A 21,522-nucleotide genomic window follows, 5' to 3' on the forward strand; every position below is an offset into this window, starting at 1 on the left:
AATCTCTCTGTGTGTGCGACTATATAATAACCATGATGCTTTAAAAAACCCAAATTTCCTGTATTACTGGAAAGTTCTAAACCCCTCATGACGGATAAGCAGGTGTTTAAAAAGAAATGATGCTTTCCAAGGAAAAGGTGAACAATGTAAGGATAGAATACTTTTCCTTTTCCTACATACTGTTTGTATTTGCCCTGTGCTGCTCTCACAAATTACTTTGGACAAAGTTTATTTCAATAAAGGATCAATACAAGTCTTTTGTAAACTGCATCTTTCTGGCAGTTAACCAGCAGATGGCGCAGCAGCACAACAGATCAGTTTTAGGCAAGAAACCAAACACAAAAAGATTGAACACAGATGCTGCAAGACTGACCCAAGATCTGTAATCCTGGTTAAATATAGAGTAATATTTCTTTTATTTTGAAAGGTTCTGTGAACAGGAAACAGCAGAACTCTTGAACACACGCTCACATCAGACAGCAGTTTCACAGTATTTGAGGCTTTTAAGCAATAATTTAAATTAAAAAAACACACGAAGGATGTGAAATAAAAAGCAGGTAAAACCAGGCGCAGGTTTTCTGGTGACCTTTGACCTTTGACCACCTGCAGGTGGCTCAGGCCGGGTTGGGGTTGGACCGTGCGGAGGCGGGTTTGCTGAAGGTGGTCTGACAGATCTGATAGCGGGTGTGGTTCCCTCCTCCGTCGCCCTCTGCTCGGTACGCCGTCAGACACGTATCCAGCCACGGACGCTCACCTGAGGACACAAGCACACCTGAGACAGACTTCAAACACACGGAGAAACGCTGAGCAGAAGGCCTTAAAGGGTTAAAATGTCATTTCATCTAAACTTGAGTGAGTCTGAAAGATGCACCTGTGCTGCCCCCTGCTGGACAGAGGAAGTCCATTGTTTGACGGATGCTGTTCTGAGCCTCCTGATTGGCTGCTGCGTCCTCTGCCGACACGCTGAAGAACAACTCCTGATCAAAGACATAAAGAGCAACATCGTCTATTAACAACTGCGTAAGCATTCTTTTCTAAACACTGTTTCAGGTGGATTTCTGATGGAAGTACTTTTTTCATCTCTTCGCCCTTTAAGTGACGTGTTTGATGTCACTAATCAGAGAGTGGATCAGCACTGAAACACCTCAACCTGTGTGTAAGCAACTTCTCAAATACAGGTAGCCACGCCCTCAAACATAGCCTTCTTTATCATCTGTGTGACTCTAAATGGGACCATGATGACGAAATGAACATCACGCGGTATTTAAGAAGACTTCAGATCATAAAGTCATTATGAAAATGTTTATGAGGGAATAAATCAAGAGAGTCGGCTCATTTTCTAATCTGCCTTCAGACAGTTGGACTTCTTTGCAGCCGCCGGAGTCGCCCCCTGCTGGCCTTTAGAAAGAACGCATGTTAAAGGCACTTCACTTATGGTACGGGGAAAGGTTGAGAAGGATAAAACTCCTGACTGAGCAGGAATGAGATCCCAAACTCACAGCGTCTCTCCACAGGTAGACGTCCAGCGTGTCTGTGGCGTCCCGAAGCTCGAACTTCATCAGCAGGACGAACTGTAGCAGCTGAACGCCGAGAGCTGTGAACCAGAGGCATTAATATTTAATGATTTGATGATGAAGCCACCAGTTTCATAACTCTTCTTGATGGTGCATTCAAGGACAAACAGAATTGAAAAGCGAGTTACTTGGTATTAAATCAGAGAGAGAAAGTGCAATCAGAGAGAGACTGCAGGTTGTCATTTGACAAACAGCTGTTTGATTTTCTGTTAAGAAACAATCCTCTGAACTTGACGGTTTCTTCTGTCAAAGCTGCATTCAGTCACTTTTTAGCAGCAGAACAAGCTGAAAACAAAACTGCTGTTTCCTGTGTGTCTTCAGCCTCCACACACTGAAACCAAACTCTCTCTCTCACCTTCTGCAACGATCTTCTCATCGATCAGCTCCACTCCTTCGACACACGGCTCCCTCACTGCGGCCTCGGAGCACTGCTTACACCTGAAACACACACAGGAGATGATAAAGAGAATCAGCCGTGGGATATTTGTGCAGGCCTCCTGCGCTGTGAAGAGGTCTCAGACATATCCTCTAACTAACCCTGCATGTACCAACTGTTCCATATATTCCTGTATATTTAAAGCTGGTAAAAAGTTATGCTCTTTTCACCATCAGACTCTTCTGACAAAAACGTGCATCACATGAGAGTTACTGGTCTGCTAATCTGTATTTACAGATTCTGCATAGAAATGTACTCTGAAGGCACACGACCGGATTTTGGTGCGGGAAGTGTTCTGGTTCGTAGTCAGAGTAGCATTGACCAATCACGTATCAGCAGGCTGCAGCGCCGTCCATTAGGAGAGCAAAAGCAGGCGGAACATTATCTAATGTAACGTTATCCCGGCTCCCATCAGCGCCATCTGACGACGATTTATCTTCTTATTCATCTCTATGAACAGAAATCTGCATGCTAACAGCTAACAATCTGTTCTAGATCTAAAATTCAACTTGAGACAAATCAGCCTGATGTTTTCTCTGCCTGAGAGATTGCAGGTGTGCCGCTGCACAACGTGTTAGTCATTATGTTGTTTTGGATCCAAACTAACTCTTTGGTTGGATGCAGCACTTAACCAGCAATTCTTGTTTTCTTTAAGGTAAAATGTTTTGAAGAGAGAAATGTTTCTGGTTACAAAAAGCATCTTACATGCTTTTACACAATATAAGGTTGATGCTTTAAGACTCGACAGAAAACTGCTGAATTCACTGACCCGTAGTATCTCCTCCTGCCTCTGAACAGGAAAGGTGCAGAGAGGTCGAGCAGAGCCAGGTGACCTCCTGATGACCTCACGGGGACGATGTTTTGGTAGCTGGACGCAAGTCGACACGTTTCATCCAGAGTCGAACCTGCGAGACAAGAACCTCTGTCACCCGGTGTCTGAGTTAAGGATGTTAACCTCATAATTTTATCTTTAAATGCGTTCATAACTGAGTTAATGATTTGCTATATTAAGACAAAAATGAAGGTGTCAAGCTTTCTTCACCCCTGAGGAAGATGAGCTCCTTGGATTTGCCCTCAGAGACGAGCTGGGTGGACAGGTGAACTCCCATAGCTTGGTTCAGGGAACCTCCAGGGACGTCGACCTGCCCAGAGAGCGCCCACGCTGGGGGAGGGCAGGGTTCGGAGTCGCTGGACGCCTCAGAGAAGAGCTCAGCCACATGTTCATCATCTGGGACCTCCTGCCTGAGAGCACGGAGCAGACGTGCAGAGGGCGAAATCAGTTTTAGAAATCCTTTGAAAACGGCCTCTGGCTGAGCAGAGCTGCAACATATGATCAGTACAGTCTTTTGTGCATGTGATAGAAATACAACTCTAAACAGGTTTAGTGTACAGGTAAACATTGAGCCTACATAGTCGTGCACTTGCTGCAGTAGAGTTTCAGAGCCTGGTGGAGTCTGCGCGGCTCGTACGATCTCAGCTGGACTCTGACGTGGTGGACTCGACCCGGATTGGCCCGCTTCACCTGGGACAGCGTCAGCGGCTGTATGATGTGACCGCAGCTTCTCTCTGACACACAGAATAAACACATAAACTATTCAGTTCAAACTGCTTCATAAATCCCTCCAGGGGCAGAGGCAGATGTGCAGACAACAATAGACTATACACAAGAGCTAAAATAAATACTGATACTGAGTAGACTGATGAATAATTAGACAAACTGGTTAAATCAGAGGATCAGCTTTGATAAAAAGGAGCATTCAGTCATCTAATTGCAGAGGTGACGAACGATTAACAAGCAGGTAAAACATAACGACGTCCTGATGGGAACAGAGACGATTCACTTAAAGAAAAAGTCCTGAAGAAGCTAAAATACTTTGAGCCTTTCGGAGGATCTGCTGATTACAAGAGGAGTTTGGATCTCGCTGTTTCACACGGAAAGAAACGAAAGATCACACAGACACAAGCTGCTCCCGGGTCGCACAGGTACGTGAGACCACGATACGCAGACAGTGACTTTTACAGACTTTAAAATACTGTTTTTAAGACTCCATAAAAGGGAGCATTAACATGTTATCCTTTTACACACCGCTCGTCTTTAAGGCTGTGTGTCTCAATCTGGAAAGAAGGCCAGTTAAACCGAACACCAGACCTGCTGAGCGGCCGCAGCGTGTTTCTTACCTGTGCTGACCTCCACTGAGAGAGGATCTGAATGAGAAACAGAGAAACAATCAGGAACTAAAACATTCACAGGAGAACAAAAATGTACAAGTAAGAGGCCTTGAAACAAACTTTAAATAAGCAGGCTCTGCTGTCGCCTCACAACCACTTAAAACATCTTTACAAAGAAAAATCTACAGATTAAAAGCTGAGAAGAAGAAGAACAACAACATGAAGAGTTGTTCATGTTACACACACAGAATTACACACATGCACAAACAGGACCCTGTGGACATGCACTAATGGAGGGATGTCACAGTGAGGGAGCAGTGGGGGATCCGGTGCCTTGCTCAGGGAAAGGGGCGGGCACCTCTCCAGGTAACAGCCCCGATGCCATCGCTGGTCCGTTCCGGGACTTGAACCGGCCACCCTCCGGTTCCCAAACAAAGTCCCTACAGACTGAGCTCCTGACTGAAACTTGAAACACTATGCCAATTTACTTTTATTACATTATTCTACTGAAATGAGAAGGACATGACAAGTATCTTGAAGACTTTAAACGGCCTTCCCCCTGTATTAACTTCCTGTTTACTGTTTTTGCCCTCTCAATCATTACAATCTGCAGCTGGAGACCTGTTGGTGACTTCCAGCTTACAGCTTGTGGAAAAGGACGATCCGGCATTTTAATGGCCTCGATCTCTTTAATGTCTTTACATATTCAAACATATTTCTGTTTTTGTTTTTGTAAAGCAGTTTGTTAAGAAGAGTGAAATATTGTTTGTACTTTCTCATTATTCTTTGAAAGTACCAAACGTACCAGGAGCCGGTTTAGCTCAGAGGTTAAATCTTGCGTCCCATACAGAGGCTACAGTCCCCGGGTTCGGCTCCCACCCTCTGCCCTTCCCCTGTTTCTAACACTGAATTTGAATTGAACTCCACCTGCTGACTCTTGTGGATGGTTCTGGTTCTTTCTCATGATGCCTTCGAAACACTGAATCACTGTGAGGCCAAATTGTAAAGGTATGTTTTTGTGCTCTTCCTGCATCCCACAGTTTGTGTCCACTCAGAGTTACACAACAGACATCGGGCCTGCAGGTCTGAATGAAAACCCTTTATAATGCTGACGAGCTGTCTGTCTGTGTGTGTGGAAACCTTCAGGTCAGAGCCAAAGTTTGCACTTATTGTTTAATCCCTGGAGAAGTTTGGGCTTTTAGAAGAACCCTGCTAATGGAAGCAGCTCAACCCATCCATACATCCAGCCTTTCCTCACTGACGGAATCAGTCTCTCCGAGCAGTCAGGATGCTCTCATTTCCTCTGCGGGGAACACGTTTTTATTTCTTTGTATTTTGGTAAATTCGAGTAGTTCATGATATCATTCTCAGTCATTGCAATGTTTACCCCCATGTTATCTCCCATGGAAGGCCAGGGGATGAATAAAATAAAGGAAGGAAATGCAGGGAAGAGAAAGTGGGAATGACATGGGCCGGGTCAAACCTGAGGCCGATGCAGCGAGGACTCGACACGGTGCTCCACAAAGCATTTTCTTAATTATACGCTTACCAAGTCTATAATCTTTAATTAAATGCATGTAAATAAAGTGAATGTGAGTTTGGCTGCAGCGCAAAACTGGAAAATTGGAGACCTGTCCAACATCGGTTCCTACCCAGAGACTCGGGTGGAGTGCTCCAGATCTCCATCATGTCGGAGTCACTCAGCTCTTCATCCTCGTGGAGGGCTTCAATCACTCTGCAGATACACAGAGAGGAAGAACAGAACTCCTGATTTAGAGACAAAATATAGTAAAGAAATATCTAGAAGTTCCTCTCCAAACCAGATGATAGAGACCTTTAAACCCTCGACTAAATGAACAGCAGCTTTATGCACACACAGTCTGCGATATGAGAAGGGAAAACCTGCTTCATAAGTTTATTTGTCCCTCTCCTCCTGCCGTACCTCTTCAGCTCCTGCACGTCGGGGCTGTCTACTGGAAGAACCCGGACCCCCCTGCCGTACGCCGTCCCTCCGTGCAGGTGAAAAGCCATGTGGTCCACCTCCACGCTCTGGCTGCTGGTGAGGCCGGGCACCTTACTGGATCCTGGGATCGCACGGAGGTTGTAGATCCTCAGGAAGTCGCCGGGCTGATGAGTCAAATAACCAAAAATACATTGATAATGAGGAGCTATAATCAAAGTACTTATTACCATACATATAGCATCTTGGTTCGGGTGAGAGGGGTGAGCAGGTTAGCATCAGTATATCTTAGGCTGCAGGTGGGAGTGTATTGGAGGAGGTGGTCAGTGAGGTAGGAGGGGGGAGGATTGTGAAGGGCCTTGGAGGTGATTAGTGGGATTTTGGAAGCCAGTGGAGGTGTCGTAGGACAGGGGTGATGTGGTCTCTGGTGCGGGAGTGGGTGAGCGGACGGGCGGCAGAGTTCTGGATGTGTTGCAGTTTGTTGAGGATGTTGGAGTATGTGCCGTAAACTAAAGACTGCTGTTGCAATAGTCCGGTCGTGAGGTGATGAAGGCGTGAACGAGTGTTTCAGCAGCTGAGAGGGTGAGGGAGGGGCGGAGACGGGCAATGTGTTTCAGGAAGAAGGCAGTTTTGGTGATGTAGTTGACGTGATGTTCAAAGGAGAGAGACTGATCGAAAATGACACCAAGGTTAATTTTTGTTAAAAACATAACGCAGCTGTGTTTACTTCCTGAGGCTACTTCCTGTGAGTGTTGTCAATCTAGCGACTCTCTCTCTCCCTCTAGGCGACTTTTTCTAAAAAGCGACAAATTTAGCATCTTTTCCAGATCAGTGAAATATATCATATTGTATTTCATGCAGCGGGCAGGAGGAGGACAGCGGCCAATCGGGCAGCTCGCTCACCTGCAGCTGTGCTGTGATAACCGCCACACCGAACCATCCCGGCTAAAGATGGATAAGGACAATGATGGTTTTGAAATTCACCTGGCACTTATAGGCCGGGGTTTTATTATTATTTCTTTGAGTACATAAGAAATCTGCCTTTCAAGCTGACGTCAGTTTTGATGGCCGTGAGGGTTTTATTTGAAATCTGTTCAGAGGAGAGAATCTGTGTTTAACGTTTAAAAGATGCTGTTAAACAAGAGCAGTTTAACTTAAACTCTTTTGTGTTGATTCTACATTCATTTCCTGATTTTACATTTACATTATTACGAGCTTCAGTCTTAAGAAGAAAAAAGCGATTGATCACAGTACGTGCGATTAATTAGTACATTTTTTAAATCGATCGACAGCCCTAATATTTATACTTTCTCTCCAAATGAAAAATGAACATACAGTTAAACTAACTGTGAATGAACTCCTCTCTGACACAGACAGCAGATGGCGATGTTGCACTAAACACGCGGTCGGTGTGTGACAGTGATTCACAGGCGGCTGTGAGGACTTGGTTCGGAGGGTTTGTCTTTATGTTTTTTTTCCTCTCAGTTCTCCGTCACGACGAGCCTGCAGCCCTCTCCAATCTTTCCCCCTCTTCAGCAACAAACCCTGAAATTTCTCTGAGACATTAGATTGTTCTCACATGACAGGTTTGGGTCAGTACAGGAGGACCAACATACCCTCATGTATGACATTTAATTGTATTATAGCAGGAGAGCAGGAGAGAGTGAATCCTCTATAAGCTGCGGCTGCCTTTAAATCAATTTTCTCTGTATACTGAGGGAAGTTGGAGTCAGTGTCAGGGTGGATTAGCTGCTGATCTCCTGAGGCCTCCCCTCCTCTGAAGATCCACATGAAGAGCTAAAAGAGGAGAACTGGGAGGACTGGGGAGCTGCACCCACTCACACGCGAGCGTTTTATAATCTGGCATTTTGCCTTCATCTAAAATTATGCCCACAGAAAAGGATGCTACATTATGAACTGATGAGTGGAGACGCTCTGCTGCCTGTGTGAATATCACGATATAGGTTTTATCTTCTCCGTGTCTTTATCTCCGAGGAGCACGCTGTATGATAAAGATTTTTATATCAACAATAGGCGGAGCTTTCCAGCTGCAAGGAGACTTCGCTTGGCCCGTTTCCTGCCTGAACAGAAACGGCTGGTGGTTGTGAAAATGTCCAACTCTCAAAGCAAATGAGGAGGAGGCGTGACGTTATTTTTAGTTGTGCGAATTTTATCACTGCAGCGTTTCTATTCACCAAGAAAGCACATGTTAGCTTTAGCTAGCAAGAAGTGCTAACCAACTGTGTGAGTGTCAGACGCAAAACGGTCTGACTTATGCTTCGTCTTGGTTGGATATCTTCCACTTCTTCGCCTTCCTCCATTCTTCTTTCCTATTTCCATTCTTTTACCTTTCTTTTTCCCTTGTCCTTTTTCCATCCTTCTATCTTTCTCCTTCCCTCTTTCCTTTGTCCTTTTTCCATCCTTCTTCCTTACTTTGTTCTTTTTCAATCCTTCTTCCTTTCCCCTTCCCTCCTTCCTTTGTTCTTTTTCCATCCTTGGACATTTTTCCTTCCTTCCTTCGTCCTTTTTCCATCCTTCTACCTTTCTCTCTCCTTCCTTCCTATGTCCTTTTTTATCCTTCTACCTTTCTCTCTCCTTCCTTCCTTCGTCCTTTTTCCATCCTTCCACCTTTCTCTCTCCTTCCTTCCTATGTCCTTTTTTATCCTTCTACCTTTCTCTCTCCTTCCTTCCTATGTCCTTTTTTATCCTTCTACCTTTCTCTCTCCTTCCTTCCTATGTCCTTTTTCCATCCTTCTACCTTCCTTCATCATTTTTCATCCCCCTATCTTTCTTCTACCAACTTCCTTTCCTTTTTCCTTACTTTCTTCCTTCGTCCTTTTTCCCTTTGTTCTCTCTCTCCTTCAATCTTTCCTCCTCCTTGTACCTCTCCTTCATTCTTCCTCTTTTTCTGTTGCATCTGGACGGTGCATCATCATCAACATTTGACCTGGATGATGTCACACTGTTAAAACGTGGCTTATTTAGTACCTGGACTTCAAATCAAATGTTGTGCTGTAAATTTAACTTCATGTGCCCCCCTCTTTCACACAATGTCAACATGTACCCACCATCTGTGTTGACAATATTTCTGCTCCTTCAGCTACAGAGGCAAGACGGCGACCACAGGTTGTGTGATAAGTAACTCCTCTGTCTTTGTATTGAAAAACAGGGTTTACATTAAGTTACATTTAATGCAGCGAGGCCAGGAGGAGCAATCTTCTTCTTCTTTGAGTGATGGTTTTTCTTTCAGCTCTTTAGCAGCACTTTCTGAGCACATTTGCAAACATGCTATTTGACTATGAATCATTATTAAGATCAAATAAATCCCGCTGTGCCAGGAAGCAAACAGTGAGACCAAACAGACAGTATTTTTGTTTGCAGAATCCCAGACTCTGGCCTGGATATATTTCCTCTCCAGAGAGCTGAATGTTTAGCAGAATGAGACAGAAGAAACAACAGTAAGAAGCGGAGAGTCTGGCTGTGTTTTCTCAGAGCTGCATGAGAGTTTAGCCGAATCTTCCACAGTCTGTGTTTGGAAACAGGTGTCGAGAGAACTGCGAGAGTGACTAATGCAGCGAAAGAACACCACGGACAGACGGCAGAGCGAGCACAGGCGGTACCATGTGGCGTGCGCTCGGTCGAGTTTCCTGTCTGTGTTCGTATATTAAATCCTCTGCAGCAGACAGGTGTGATTATAATGAGCAAGTTTAACGGTGAGCAGAGAGCACTAACTTTAGATGATGACAGGATCATGACTCACCTGATCAGAGTACATGCGACAGCACAGAAGCTTGCTGAGACGGTTTTTTTTAGATGATAGTTGGTGCTGCAGTTCTTAGAAAACCTTCTGACAGCGAGACAACTTTTCATTAGTCGTTTTTCAGATGCTGTTTATGTAAGCGCAGCGAGGGGGACGATTTAAACCAGCTCCTCTTGTTTTTAGAAAACTGAGTATAACATAAGAAACAGAATGGACCACATCACAGAGAGGACTGCGACAGAAACAGACCTTTTTGTAGCTTTTGCGTCGCTTTCGTCAAAGCTACCAGACTCCATTGACAAAAACATAATTTTTACCCTGTAGAACGCAGGATTACGATTCCTCCCTTCCGACAATCGTAAGCAATGTTCCTGTGGTGTGAGGGATGTTAAGAGTGATTTTACTTCCCCCGATCTGATCGAAAGAACGTCGTGGCCGCAACGATTTTAAATATTAAACGTGTTGAATATTCACGATCTGATATCCTGTTGTGTGGGGGGGACCTCGAGGACAGCCGAGCACGCTCTCTGTGGATCGTCACGTGGAACCAAATGACAGCCAATGGGGAAGCAAGTTGACTGAAGAAGGAAGCACTACAACCGCAGCCATGGCGACAAAAGCAGACGTGCAGACTCCATCGCTTCATCCCACTTCCTGATCATCACCAATTCTTCCTGCCCGTCGTCCGCCATGTTTGTTTACTCTGAAGTCTCGTTTGACCGCGAGAGATTTAGTGAGATTTCCAGCTGTGAGAGTCGGTTGGTTGCTGGTGAATGAATGTGTTAGTGTGTGCTGTGTTTGGGTCACATCGTTGCTCCCCACACACCACAGGAACAAAACCGTTCAATCGATCATTGTCTGTCGTCACATTTTACACATCTGTTGAGATTTCAAAAATCTTTCAGCGAGGGCCCGGCATTAGTCTGTTTGTGTTGAATAAGAATGGACCATTTAAAACTCCCGTGTTCTTCAAGGTAAAATTTCTGTTTTTGTCAATGGCGTCTGGTGGCTTTGAGGAGCGCGATGCCAGGGCTGTTTCTGCTTAAAAAAAGGATCTAACCTGAACCCCAAAAATATAGAAATAAGGCCCAGGCTTAAAAAATACCAGAATTCCCATTTACCTTAACTCAATCCCTACTGAGCGATTATATTGGCCCTGTTTTGTACTTTGTAACTGCAGATGATTGGACGCAGAGGGCTGTAAGCCTTGAATATGACTTACATAAAAAGGTATAAATGTATGTCATCCAAACTTTAACGACAACAGAAAACAGGCATCAAAGCATTATGTTGGAATCACCCAGATAGATTCTCTGTGTGAGGATAATTGGCTGTCTTCATTAGAACGTATTACATTAAGGAAATGAAAGAAAATCACCTTTTAGATCAATCATCACGACAACAGTTGGTATAGCAACAGACAGCAGGAGAATCAGCGACATCATTAAACCTTTGTGACCGTCTTTTTGAGCTCTTTGACCAATCAGAGCATTCAGCCGAGACCACACTTAGTACAATGGGCACATTATCACCATCAGCATGTGCACAAGGGGCGTTCAGGGACTGTAGGACACAGTGGTTTCACAGTTCTGACAGAAAAAGAGTCCCTGCGGCTTTCCCTGCAAACAAACCATTTCCTTTTTAAAGAGGCTGGGGGAGCAGAGAGGAGCAGCCTGCGGCGGCTTCTGTGAGCTCTTGATCTGTCTAAAAACTAAACACTCCACCGTCCGCCCACTGCCCGACAGACAAGACGCCGCTGCCGCTGTCTCATGGTATTAGTGCTGCTCAGCTGCGCGCTGAAAAGGGATTCCTTAAAATTCAAAAGATTGCTTTGGGCTTCCACGGCTTCTCGTCGGGCTGAGGCTCCATAAAAGGCGCCAGAAAAAGTTGTGCCCTCGCTGAGAAGAAGAAACTGTTCATTTCACACCAGCTTCTTTATGAAGCAGCAGGAGATGGATTAAAAAGCCACACAGATACAGCTTAACTCCGCAGTGGGCTGGAAAAGCAACTGGATGTGGAACGGGGGACGGGACCAACTTTCAGCTTAAACACCTCCACTGCATCCTGAATGAAACAATTAGGGACATTTGGAAGGAGTATTGACATGGCTTATACAATGCTAACACCTAAACATCGATATTAGCATATATTTCTATCAATGAATTCCAAGAAATGTGAGAACAGAAAGGTCATATGAAAGCAACGTCTCCTTTACGGTCTCCTGGGAAATTTGTGTGAATAACTGAATCAGACACATTTCAAAGCATCTCAGCTCACTGGAGTTACGAGATGACCTCGCTCGTTATCGTCATGTAGCTGAACGGCTCATTCTCCCTGAAGCTTAATAGGCCTGATATTATATTTCATAAAGAGTTATAATGACTTCTGACATCGGCGGAAGTGCTCTTTAATTCAGGCGAGGAAAATCATCGTGGGTAGAGCTGTATTTAATTATCTTTCCACCAGAGAGCACTGATAACTTTATTTTTCAACCACACAACGTCCCAACAAAACTCTTCCTCATCAGATTTTCAAGCTCCACTACTGCGGGGACGGCCCCTTCCCAATCACAGGAGACCCTGCGGCGGCCAGCAGCACAACGTGAGCGATCAGAGAAGGTTTCACTTTAAGACCTTCTTGTTTTTGTTGGTTTAAAAGCCTCCAAATTAATTATTGACCTTGAAACCTTGTCGAACTTTGAAGCTAAGCTCTTAAAGTGCTCAGAAAAATAAATATTTCACCGTCTACAGTTCCAGGAAAACTGGCTGAACTCCATCTGTGATGAAGATCAATGACTGCTACTCCCAAGAATGAACTTCACAGCTTCCATCCAGCATCATCTCTGCACTCTCTGTTCTGTCCAACACTTTCACATTGTGGACCAGAACTTTTAAACCTCAGAGACAAAATCCAAAGTATAACAAAAGTTCTGAAGCATTGTATTGAACACTGAGTTATATGAGGAGGTCAGAGGTCATTCATGACATCCAGAGGGTAAAACCATCCCTGTGTTTTCTGTAAGGCCTTTCTTTCTAAGTTGCAGAGATGTTTACAATCATAACGCCTGCCCTGCACTGGAGAACGTTTTACCCACAGGCTTCCGCAACGACAGAAAGCCATGTAAAAACACGGCGTTGCGTGGTTCAGTGTAAAAACGGCAAAGGCGGCATAACAGCAATGTAACAATAGTATAATAGCAATTTAAAAAGGGCTACTGTGTCTCACAGGTAATGAAGGTCCAACCATCGCTTCACATCCAGACACGGTGACAGAAGCCCTGAGGTCTCCTCCACATCATTGAGCATCACTATTTCCATGAGGCAAGGCAAGAAATTCAAAGAAGATTAAATCGTTTAGTTTTATCTAAACTTAAGAAAAGAAAACGCAGAGTTAAGACGGCTCGGACCGATTTACAGCAAACCATCAGGATGACGGTGACACGCCACAGATCCAGATAAATTATCAGGACTTTATTTCTAAATTATAAAATCATCTGTGACGTTGAAATATCAAACAATCACAGAATAAGTTTGCTTTAAAAGTTCCTCAAACTTTTAAAGCAACAAGGAAACAAGACTTTCAGGTATACGCAGCATACGTCTGAGACCACAGAGAAGACCGTTAGAAACTGCTTTGTGTTAATAAACTGTCTTGTTGTGATTTCTCATATTTGTATTTTGTCTTTCTGACTGTCTCTTGATCTCAAAAGACTTCTAGATCAAATAAATGAAGCCTTTTTGAGTAGTATTCACTGTGGCACCTCTTTGTTCATCAATACTTCTCATAAATAATCCACTTTAATCGCTGTATTGTTCGGTAGAGTGCTCATGAAGGATCCCTGTCATGCCCTGTGTTTTCTGTTCTGTCATCTCTCTTTATGAATAAAAGAAAGAGGGAGTTGAGGAGGCTTCAGAAGTCCTGTTCCTCAGAAAATCCTTCGACATGAGATGTTTCTGAAGAAGTGAGGAGACTCGAGACGATTTTACTCTGAACATGTTTTTCCTGAACACAAGGTTGATAAAGAGCCAAAAGAACAGACTGTCAGACAATCTGACAAAGCTGGAAACTTAAAGCTGTTTTAAAACTCCTCAGATTAAGCTTAACGCCCACTCTCGTCACAGAGAGAGAAATCTGACCAAGGCTGTATTATCTTAAATAAATGATCTGTGGTGAGATGAAGCTCCACTCAGACGAGAGCTGGGTAATGAAGCGATGTGAACCTTCGCTTGTTGGACTGCTGACTTCTCAAGCGCCAGGAGAAACTGCATTTCTGTTGCGGTCGGTGGTTTCTGGAGGAGATTTGAGCCCGCAGGCCGACATGAAGTCTCATTTCCCTCAGAGCTGTGTTCACTAAACAGGAAACAGTGTGGGAGTAAAGAGCGCGCTGCATTAGCGCGCGACCCCCCAAAAAACATTCAATGACATGGAAATGTGCACTCAGTCGACCATGAGTGCTAAAAATGAGATAATGAGCGGAAGCAGTTGGAGCTGAACACAGACTCACGATGACGACGTGTAAACAACAATCAATGGCTCAAACTTCCTCCACAGCACGCCGGGATGCGGCCATGACAGAGAACACACAAGCAGCGGACTGAACTCCAAGAGCACACACGTCACTCATTTAGTTAATTTTACACAGAAAACAGGAAAAATATGGTTCATAAAGACGGGACACACAAGGTCTACACAATAAATAGCATTTTCATTATCATGCTAGTATGAACGTCCGACCGCCTGAACTGCCGTGACTCAATGTGCACTCACACTCAGAATACAAACCCCTTCAGTTGAGGCCCTCGACCATTTGGCCATGCATTTACACCGTCTGGCCAATAAGATTACGCCCCAGCTAGCCGTCAGCTACCCTTAAATTAATGGTTGTCAGTAAGGCTGGGTTTAAAAAATCTTGCCAGGCTGTGTGCTGTCAGCTAGCCAGCTATTGTCAGCAGTGACACCTGCAGCGGAATCCGTTACACGTCGGACAATTCAAGTTAGCAACTCCGGCCGGGGAGAAACATGATGCCCGGTAAGCGGGAAAAATACAAGAAGAAATACACAAGGGGCTGGTAAGAGAAAACAGAATCAAAGAAATGATAGGACGTGTGGCTCGAGATAATACAAAAGCTTTTTGTCGGTACTGTAAAACCGAGATCGCAGGGGGTGAGAGAAGTTGTCCATGATGGATGCCAGTTTTGATAGCATCCTCCTCTCACCCACCTCTATGACCTTCTGAGTTTTATTAATCTGTGTATTTTATAATGCATTTGGCAATGATAGCAATGCTGTTAAAAAGCTGTGTATATGGTTTGACGGGTACATTTTGAGTTCTAGTATTGGGCTGGTTTTGTCACACAGACCTGGCAACCCTGATCTTCATGCTAAACAAAGTTGGGTGACCCGGAACTGCGTTCGGTCTCTACACTGATTATTTTAGTCTTGATTTTCTAAGATCTGCTGGACAGGGAAAACCAAACGTCTGGCAGTTTATTTACTTCAACATTAAAGTTGGATTTGTCCAAAAACAAGTGCATTTTAGTTATCAGGGTTGTGCATTGTGTGCATCTCCACACTATCAAACCTACTTAATCATTTATCTGTGAAAGAAGATATTGTTGGAAACTAACAACAGAACATTTGTGCTCTGATATTACAGCTTTCTTTTCCATCATCACATCCATCTGACCATAAAGGACTGTAGTGTTCAGTGAGCTCGTGTGCAGGCTGCACCCTCTGTAAACGTTCTGGATGTGGACTTGGACAGCGCTCAGAACTTGCTGAGTTCCAGGGAAGTCTCATGATCTGTCCACGAGTCTGTGTGAGGAGGTTGGCACGTTTAAATTCAGCCGATATTTTGTTTAAAAAAAACATCATTATTCATCTTTTCTGAAACTCTTAGTAGTTCAATCAGCGGGGAAGACAAAACAAGCGGAAAACAAAGCTTGAAACACAGACAGCAGATGCTGTTGGACTGGTGGCTCAGAGGACTTGGCTCAGAGGCGTGTTTAAGATGCCAGCAGAGAAACTAAAGTCGGAGGATCATCAACATAAAATAAGATGAATCCTTTGGGAAACACGGATCTCTGAACAAAGCGTTGTGCCTTCCATATTTCATTTTTAGTAACATTAACGGCACTCAACACCAAGTGCTTGTGTGAGTGTCGTGTCGGGCTTTAATACCAAAACTGTGAACTGATTTTTACTGAAGCCTGGCATGCGACTTTAACAAGCACATATCATTCTAACAATAGTGTTTAAATAATCTGTTGCTTTCTAATTAACGGTAGACCTATAGGAAGCAGGATTCATGCTAGAGACAGGAGCAGGAAGACAAATGAGGCCCCTGTAGAGGTAACCAGATACAGTAAACATCCGCACTGTAGATTCTGCTGAGGCAGAGAGAGAGGAACGAGGAACTAGAAACAAGAGAAATGTAAGGAAAGAGACAGGAGGAATTAGAGACACAGTGCAGGTGAGAATAATGGAGTGACTGGAGACTGGTGGAGAAGAAGACCAATCAGATCCATTACTGCTGACTTCAGAAGTCAGCTTTCAGGACCGACACTCAGAGCTCACTACGTCTGAATTCACCCTTAAAAAAAGTCTGACAACAAAAACCTGAAAGAAGCTTTATTGCTCGTCACCTTGAAACCTTAAATCAGGTGATACAGTCTGTATCAATACTATCAACCACTCTGCACCTTTAGAAATATAAATCAGCTCACATCATGGGAAAAAGAAAATGCTTCTGTGCAGGAGTAGAAGTGAAAGCTTCTGCGTACTCATCTGGGAGACTTTGTGTTTGGTTCAAGAAAAAGACAAGAAAAGGGATGAAAATCTTACAGGAAGGAAAAGTCAAGCAGATGGCAGATTTTTCCATTGCATGAAATATCACAACAATATTCCTGTCCCCCAGGGGATAACCACTGGGTCCAAATGTCACCATATAAGAGTTAAGACCAAATACCGTAAAATCAGGAATATAAGACGCAGTCTGTTGCTGGGGGTATCCCACAGGATCCATCTCCGGCGCATGCCGTCTGCGCCGCGGTTCTGGTCCGTCAGACCCAAGCAGCTGGATTCGCAAGATCACAAGATCGCGCGAGAATTGCGGAAATCAGGCATCAACGTTAAACAGAGCAACACACAAACAGTTCAGTTTGACCTCCGAGGTTGATAATCTGCTCATCTGGAGATCATTCTGTGATTTTTGTGCTTCTACCATGGCTGAGTGCACTACTTAATTAAAAGTGATCTTTGTTCAAGATTTCAGTTTGTTGTTGTTATGAAAACGAAAAAAACGGGAGTCTGTACCGGTCTGTACGTGGTGTTTTATTTTGAAATGACTGGATGCTGTATGCTGGTTCCGTGTGTGACTTCCTGTTTGGAACGATCTGCTCTGTTCAGCTTGACGCGTGCTTGAAGCGGCCTCCGTCAAAAATAGACCCAGCGCGAGCTTTAGCGGAGGGACGCCATCGCCTGGGTTAAACACTGTAACAGAATAAAATGCCTCTCTCTGCATTTTGTACTGGTATATTTGACACACCGGTGTGTAGGAAACAGCCCACTTTTTAGATGAAAAAAACGCATTAAAAGTGTGTCTTATACACCGAATTTTACGGTACCTGCAAAACTTAAGACGTGATCCGATCAGCGTTAGCTCTACTTTGTGTTAAGAGGAAATTAGCAACTGTAATATTCCTGTAAGGGATTGTTTATTGCTGAAACTGGGTGATGTTGCTATTCTTGGCCAGGTCCCACTTACAGAAGAGTTCACAAATCTGGTTAAATAAAGGTTAAAAAAAGATGGTGAACAAGGCAAACATTAAGCCTGCTAAACATTAGCATGTTAGCTTTGCCATTTGGAGCATGCAAACAAGACTGTTCACCATTCGGTCGTGCCGTCGTGCTTCTTGCGCTACATTTGATTGTTTGGTAAAACTGTGATGGTAGGATGTTTGAGCAGACGTGTGACCAGTGGGAGCAGGTTAGCATCTGACATTAGCATTTAACTCAATGCAACTTTGTGAAATACTATTTCATCTCTTCTCTTAAATCGTAGCCTGAATATTTCCATTGCCTCACAGAAACGAGCACGTCTGTTTATATAAAATCACAAAGTCAAGTCGAGTCACGTCAAATCAAGTCACATTTTATTCAAATAGCCCCAAATCACAACTCACAGTTTGCCTCAGGGGGCTTTTCAAACTGCACAGCGGGCTGGTGTTTCTGACTGGACGCCGCTTTCCGAGCTCGGGCACAGGAAGTGGAGCTCCAGCACTCTTTATTAGCGAGTGTGCTGGCCGGCATGTTTTTGTAAGTAATATACTGTACAGTGAGTGAGGCTCTCTATGCAGACGTGTGTGTGGATGCTAAAGGTGTTGGACAGATGGCGAAATGTATGTCACATGGAGCCTCGCAGCTATGCACACACAGAAGTATGATATCTGGTAAGGACTCATCAAAGTCGCTTAATTCTGTGACTCAAATGTAACGTCAGTACTTAAGTGTTTTGTGTAAAAACCGTATGAGGTACAATGTCCATATACAGAGGGCCTAACAGCAGGCAGTCCACCATGATTTACATGTTCATCATTTGCAGACATGTTTCTGAGCATTTCTCCTGTTGAAGTTGTCAGAGAGACACAGCGATGGTTAAATGTGACATTTTGGTGCTTTAAGTCTGCAGAAGGTTTCTACCTTTCTTAAACAAGTGCCATCCAAATAAATGTTTAATCATCTGCTTGTGTCTGTTTCTGAGAAAATCAAAGATGGAGGAGGCAACACACACATTCACACGCAGTCTCCAGCACTCCTCCTCTCGCTCTCAGCTCCTCTTTTCATCATAATGGGCTCCTCTCCCTCCTAATGGCCTTCTTCTCACAGAGACGCCTCAGTCGATTTCACACAATATCACTGATGATTCACCAGAGGAGCCGGGTAATTGGGGAAATATTCCTGTTCAAACACTTCTTTAGTGGACAGGCTCCCAGTGTGTGTCACACTGTGTGAGCGTGTGGTGAACTGACTGACGGGTGTTAAGAGACAAGTGTGAAAATATTTCAATCAAAGGGACATTTTAACCATGAAACCTCATTCGGAGCTTCACTTTCAGGCTTTATGTGTTCTGAATGGTTTCGTCTGCAGCATTCAGAGGTCAGATTGGGGTTTGTGTGACGGTGTGGATCCTCCTGTCAGCCCTCGGCTTGGGTATCATTTCAATTTCATCTGGTTTTTATCACATCTCGGTTACAACTCCAAGTTATTTTGGAGAGACAAAAACAAAAACAAACGTGTAGCCAAGCGTGAAACACTGTTAAAGACACTGGAAACACCAATCAACAACTGCCTGCTCACCCTAACCCTGACTATGTGATTTAGGCGTATGTATAGAAAAGTAAGCATCATTAAAGCACAGAGAAATATCGTCATTTAAGTTTGTTTAAGCCTTTCTGATATTGGGTGTGAATGGTGCATGGTTGCAGGAATTACTTCCTCAAAACCAAACTTAGTTAAAGTTTCACAGCTCCTCAGCGGTTTACACGCAGCGTTAGCGTCGTGCGAGGTCGATTATTACGGAGGCCGGGTGTTCAGCGTCGACTGCTGTTGTCTACTTCTGGCTGTGGGAGTGCAGTGCTGGTTGTTAATGATCTATTCTAGCTGGTGATTGTTGAGTGTAAAGATCCTGACATTTTACAGCCATCATGCAGAACATTATTCATAGATTTGAGAACAAATAGGCTAATGTGTAATGTGCATGTGTACGCTAACTAAGATATCACTACAGCTCTTTAGGGAACAACAGCAAGGCGAGGATTAATGTCCTGACAGTCCCAGCCTGAACAGGCGGTGTAAAAGGGACTAAGGATAGTTTAGCAACGTATCGCACCATTCAGTGTTCCATTAAAATAATACTCAGACTGCAGTGCTTCTGCTTCTTCCTCTGACGCTAACACGGATATAAAAAGCTGCACGCTATGAGGTGTTGCTGTGCACATAATCCAGGAGTTTTCGACAACACGGTGACATTGTTAGCACGTGAACAGCAAATAATTAGCATCTAAAAATGCTAAAATGTAATATAAGAGTCTGTTTCTTTTAAAAAGTACAAAAGACTTATTTTTGTAGTTTTATTCTGACTCATTTATTGATCCCATAGATTAATATTGGGACCTATTGGGAGGGCCCCAGGATGGAGACAATAAGTGTAGAGGATTAAAACACTAATTAAATAGAATGGGACGGAACAGAAGCAACGAGAACTAAAAATAACCTGATCCCAACATCATTTTCACACCTCTGCGGAGAGTTTTCACACACTTGACAGTCGTCTTCTCATGCAGAAAAATACAGAGTCTCACTTCCATCACGGACTTCATCACACATGTTCTTCTTTCAGGTTCACACTCAGCTGATCAGGCCGGGGCAGGTTCATCAGCAGTAAAAATAAAGTGGTGTAATCACAGGTCAAACACACGACAACACAGCAGACTTCACACAGCCTGTAAGTCCAGCAATACCAGATTCAGAGGGCTGATGTAAGGGAGAACAGCCACTCACTTTGGCTTTAAGGACAGAGTCAAAACATTTCTTTCTGAATGCAAAACGTTACAAAATCATAAAGACTCTAAAGACGGAACCCACAAAACGACAGTGTAAACAGGAAACCCTACATGGCCAAAAGTGTGTGCATACCAAGCACTCAAAGTCCGGAATCTTTCACGAATACACCAAAAATCCAAGTCTGACGGCAACACTCCAAAACCCATTCATAACCAGGGGACACGGCAAAGGCCTAATGAGACATGGCATAACCCTGAAGCAAGATCGCCATTAAGATGATCCAAAACCTGATACCTAGAAAACTCACACAAATCAAGAGCTTCATCAGGATACTCCAAAAAGCCGTCCAACAGGGGACACTCTGGGATTCTTGTGTTTATTGCAGTGATCACAGTATTAGTTGAATACTTTTTCATTAACGACCAATCACCATTTGGTAAACACATGAATATTCATGTAAAACCACATTCATGTACGTTTTATGGTTTATATAAACACTAAATCTTTCCTGGTCCTTTCACACAGCTGAGCTGAGTGAGTCTTCCATTGCTGTGTCATGAGTAATTCTAGTTTAGTTATGTTGTTGATTTGTATTTTGGTGTTTTGATATTATTTCCTGTTTCACCTTGTCACTTTGTCTCTTGTCATTGTTTAGTTTTGTATTTAGTTTCTTCTGTGTTGTCAGGATTTAGTCTTGTTTAGTTAGTCTTGTATTTGTTTCACTGATTAGCCTCACCGCCTAAGTTTATTTAGTCTCTGTGCTCCCGTCTGGTTGCTGGTTCATTGTCTTTGTCGTGTTTCCTTGTTGCTCCCTTGCGTAATGTTTTTTTCCCTTTGGATTATTTTGTTACCTGGACTCTCACTCAGTAAGCCTTTTGTTTTGCCTTCTGCCTTTTTGTTTAAATAAATACATATCCAAGTCTGCTTCTGGGTCCTTCTTGTTTCAACTGAAACCTTGACAGCCTCATACAAAAAGCACATCGCTGCCTGTTACTTTTCTCGTTTGTCCCATCTCTAACATCCTAAAACACAAAAACTAATGTATGGATCATTGTGCAGA

At 43.7% G+C, this 21,522-nt stretch overlaps 1 protein-coding gene across 2 annotated transcripts in view; it reads right to left on the reverse strand.

Annotated features, from left to right (window-relative positions):
• Window positions 1-422: 422 nt before the first annotated feature.
• The window catches only part of pot1 (protection of telomeres 1 homolog), a 57,077-nt gene continuing 35,977 nt past the window's right edge, over window positions 423-21,522 (reverse strand). Inside the window, exons 11-20 of one of the 2 annotated variants that reach the window (XM_069686409.1) lie at window positions 6,122-6,306; window positions 5,832-5,914; window positions 4,189-4,215; window positions 3,420-3,576; window positions 3,053-3,252; window positions 2,780-2,915; window positions 1,930-2,012; window positions 1,500-1,594; window positions 872-977; window positions 423-754 (exon numbers count right to left, since the gene is read on the reverse strand). In XM_069686409.1, coding sequence (XP_069542510.1) covers window positions 615-754; window positions 872-977; window positions 1,500-1,594; window positions 1,930-2,012; window positions 2,780-2,915; window positions 3,053-3,252; window positions 3,420-3,576; window positions 4,189-4,215; window positions 5,832-5,914; window positions 6,122-6,306 — 1,212 coding nt within the window. In that variant the 3' untranslated portion in view covers window positions 423-614. Of the gene's footprint in view, window positions 773-871; window positions 978-1,499; window positions 1,595-1,929; window positions 2,013-2,779; window positions 2,916-3,052; window positions 3,253-3,419; window positions 3,577-4,188; window positions 4,216-5,831; window positions 5,915-6,121; window positions 6,307-21,522 lie in introns of both variants that reach the window. The other variant, XM_069686407.1, reaches the window with a different exon arrangement.

The sequence above is a fragment of the Semicossyphus pulcher genome, unplaced genomic scaffold (genome assembly GCF_022749685.1).
Source record: "Semicossyphus pulcher isolate SPU_LCO1_2020_fin unplaced genomic scaffold, fSemPul1.0.p SCAF_8, whole genome shotgun sequence".
Classification (NCBI taxonomy): domain Eukaryota; kingdom Metazoa; phylum Chordata; class Actinopteri; order Labriformes; family Labridae; genus Semicossyphus; species Semicossyphus pulcher.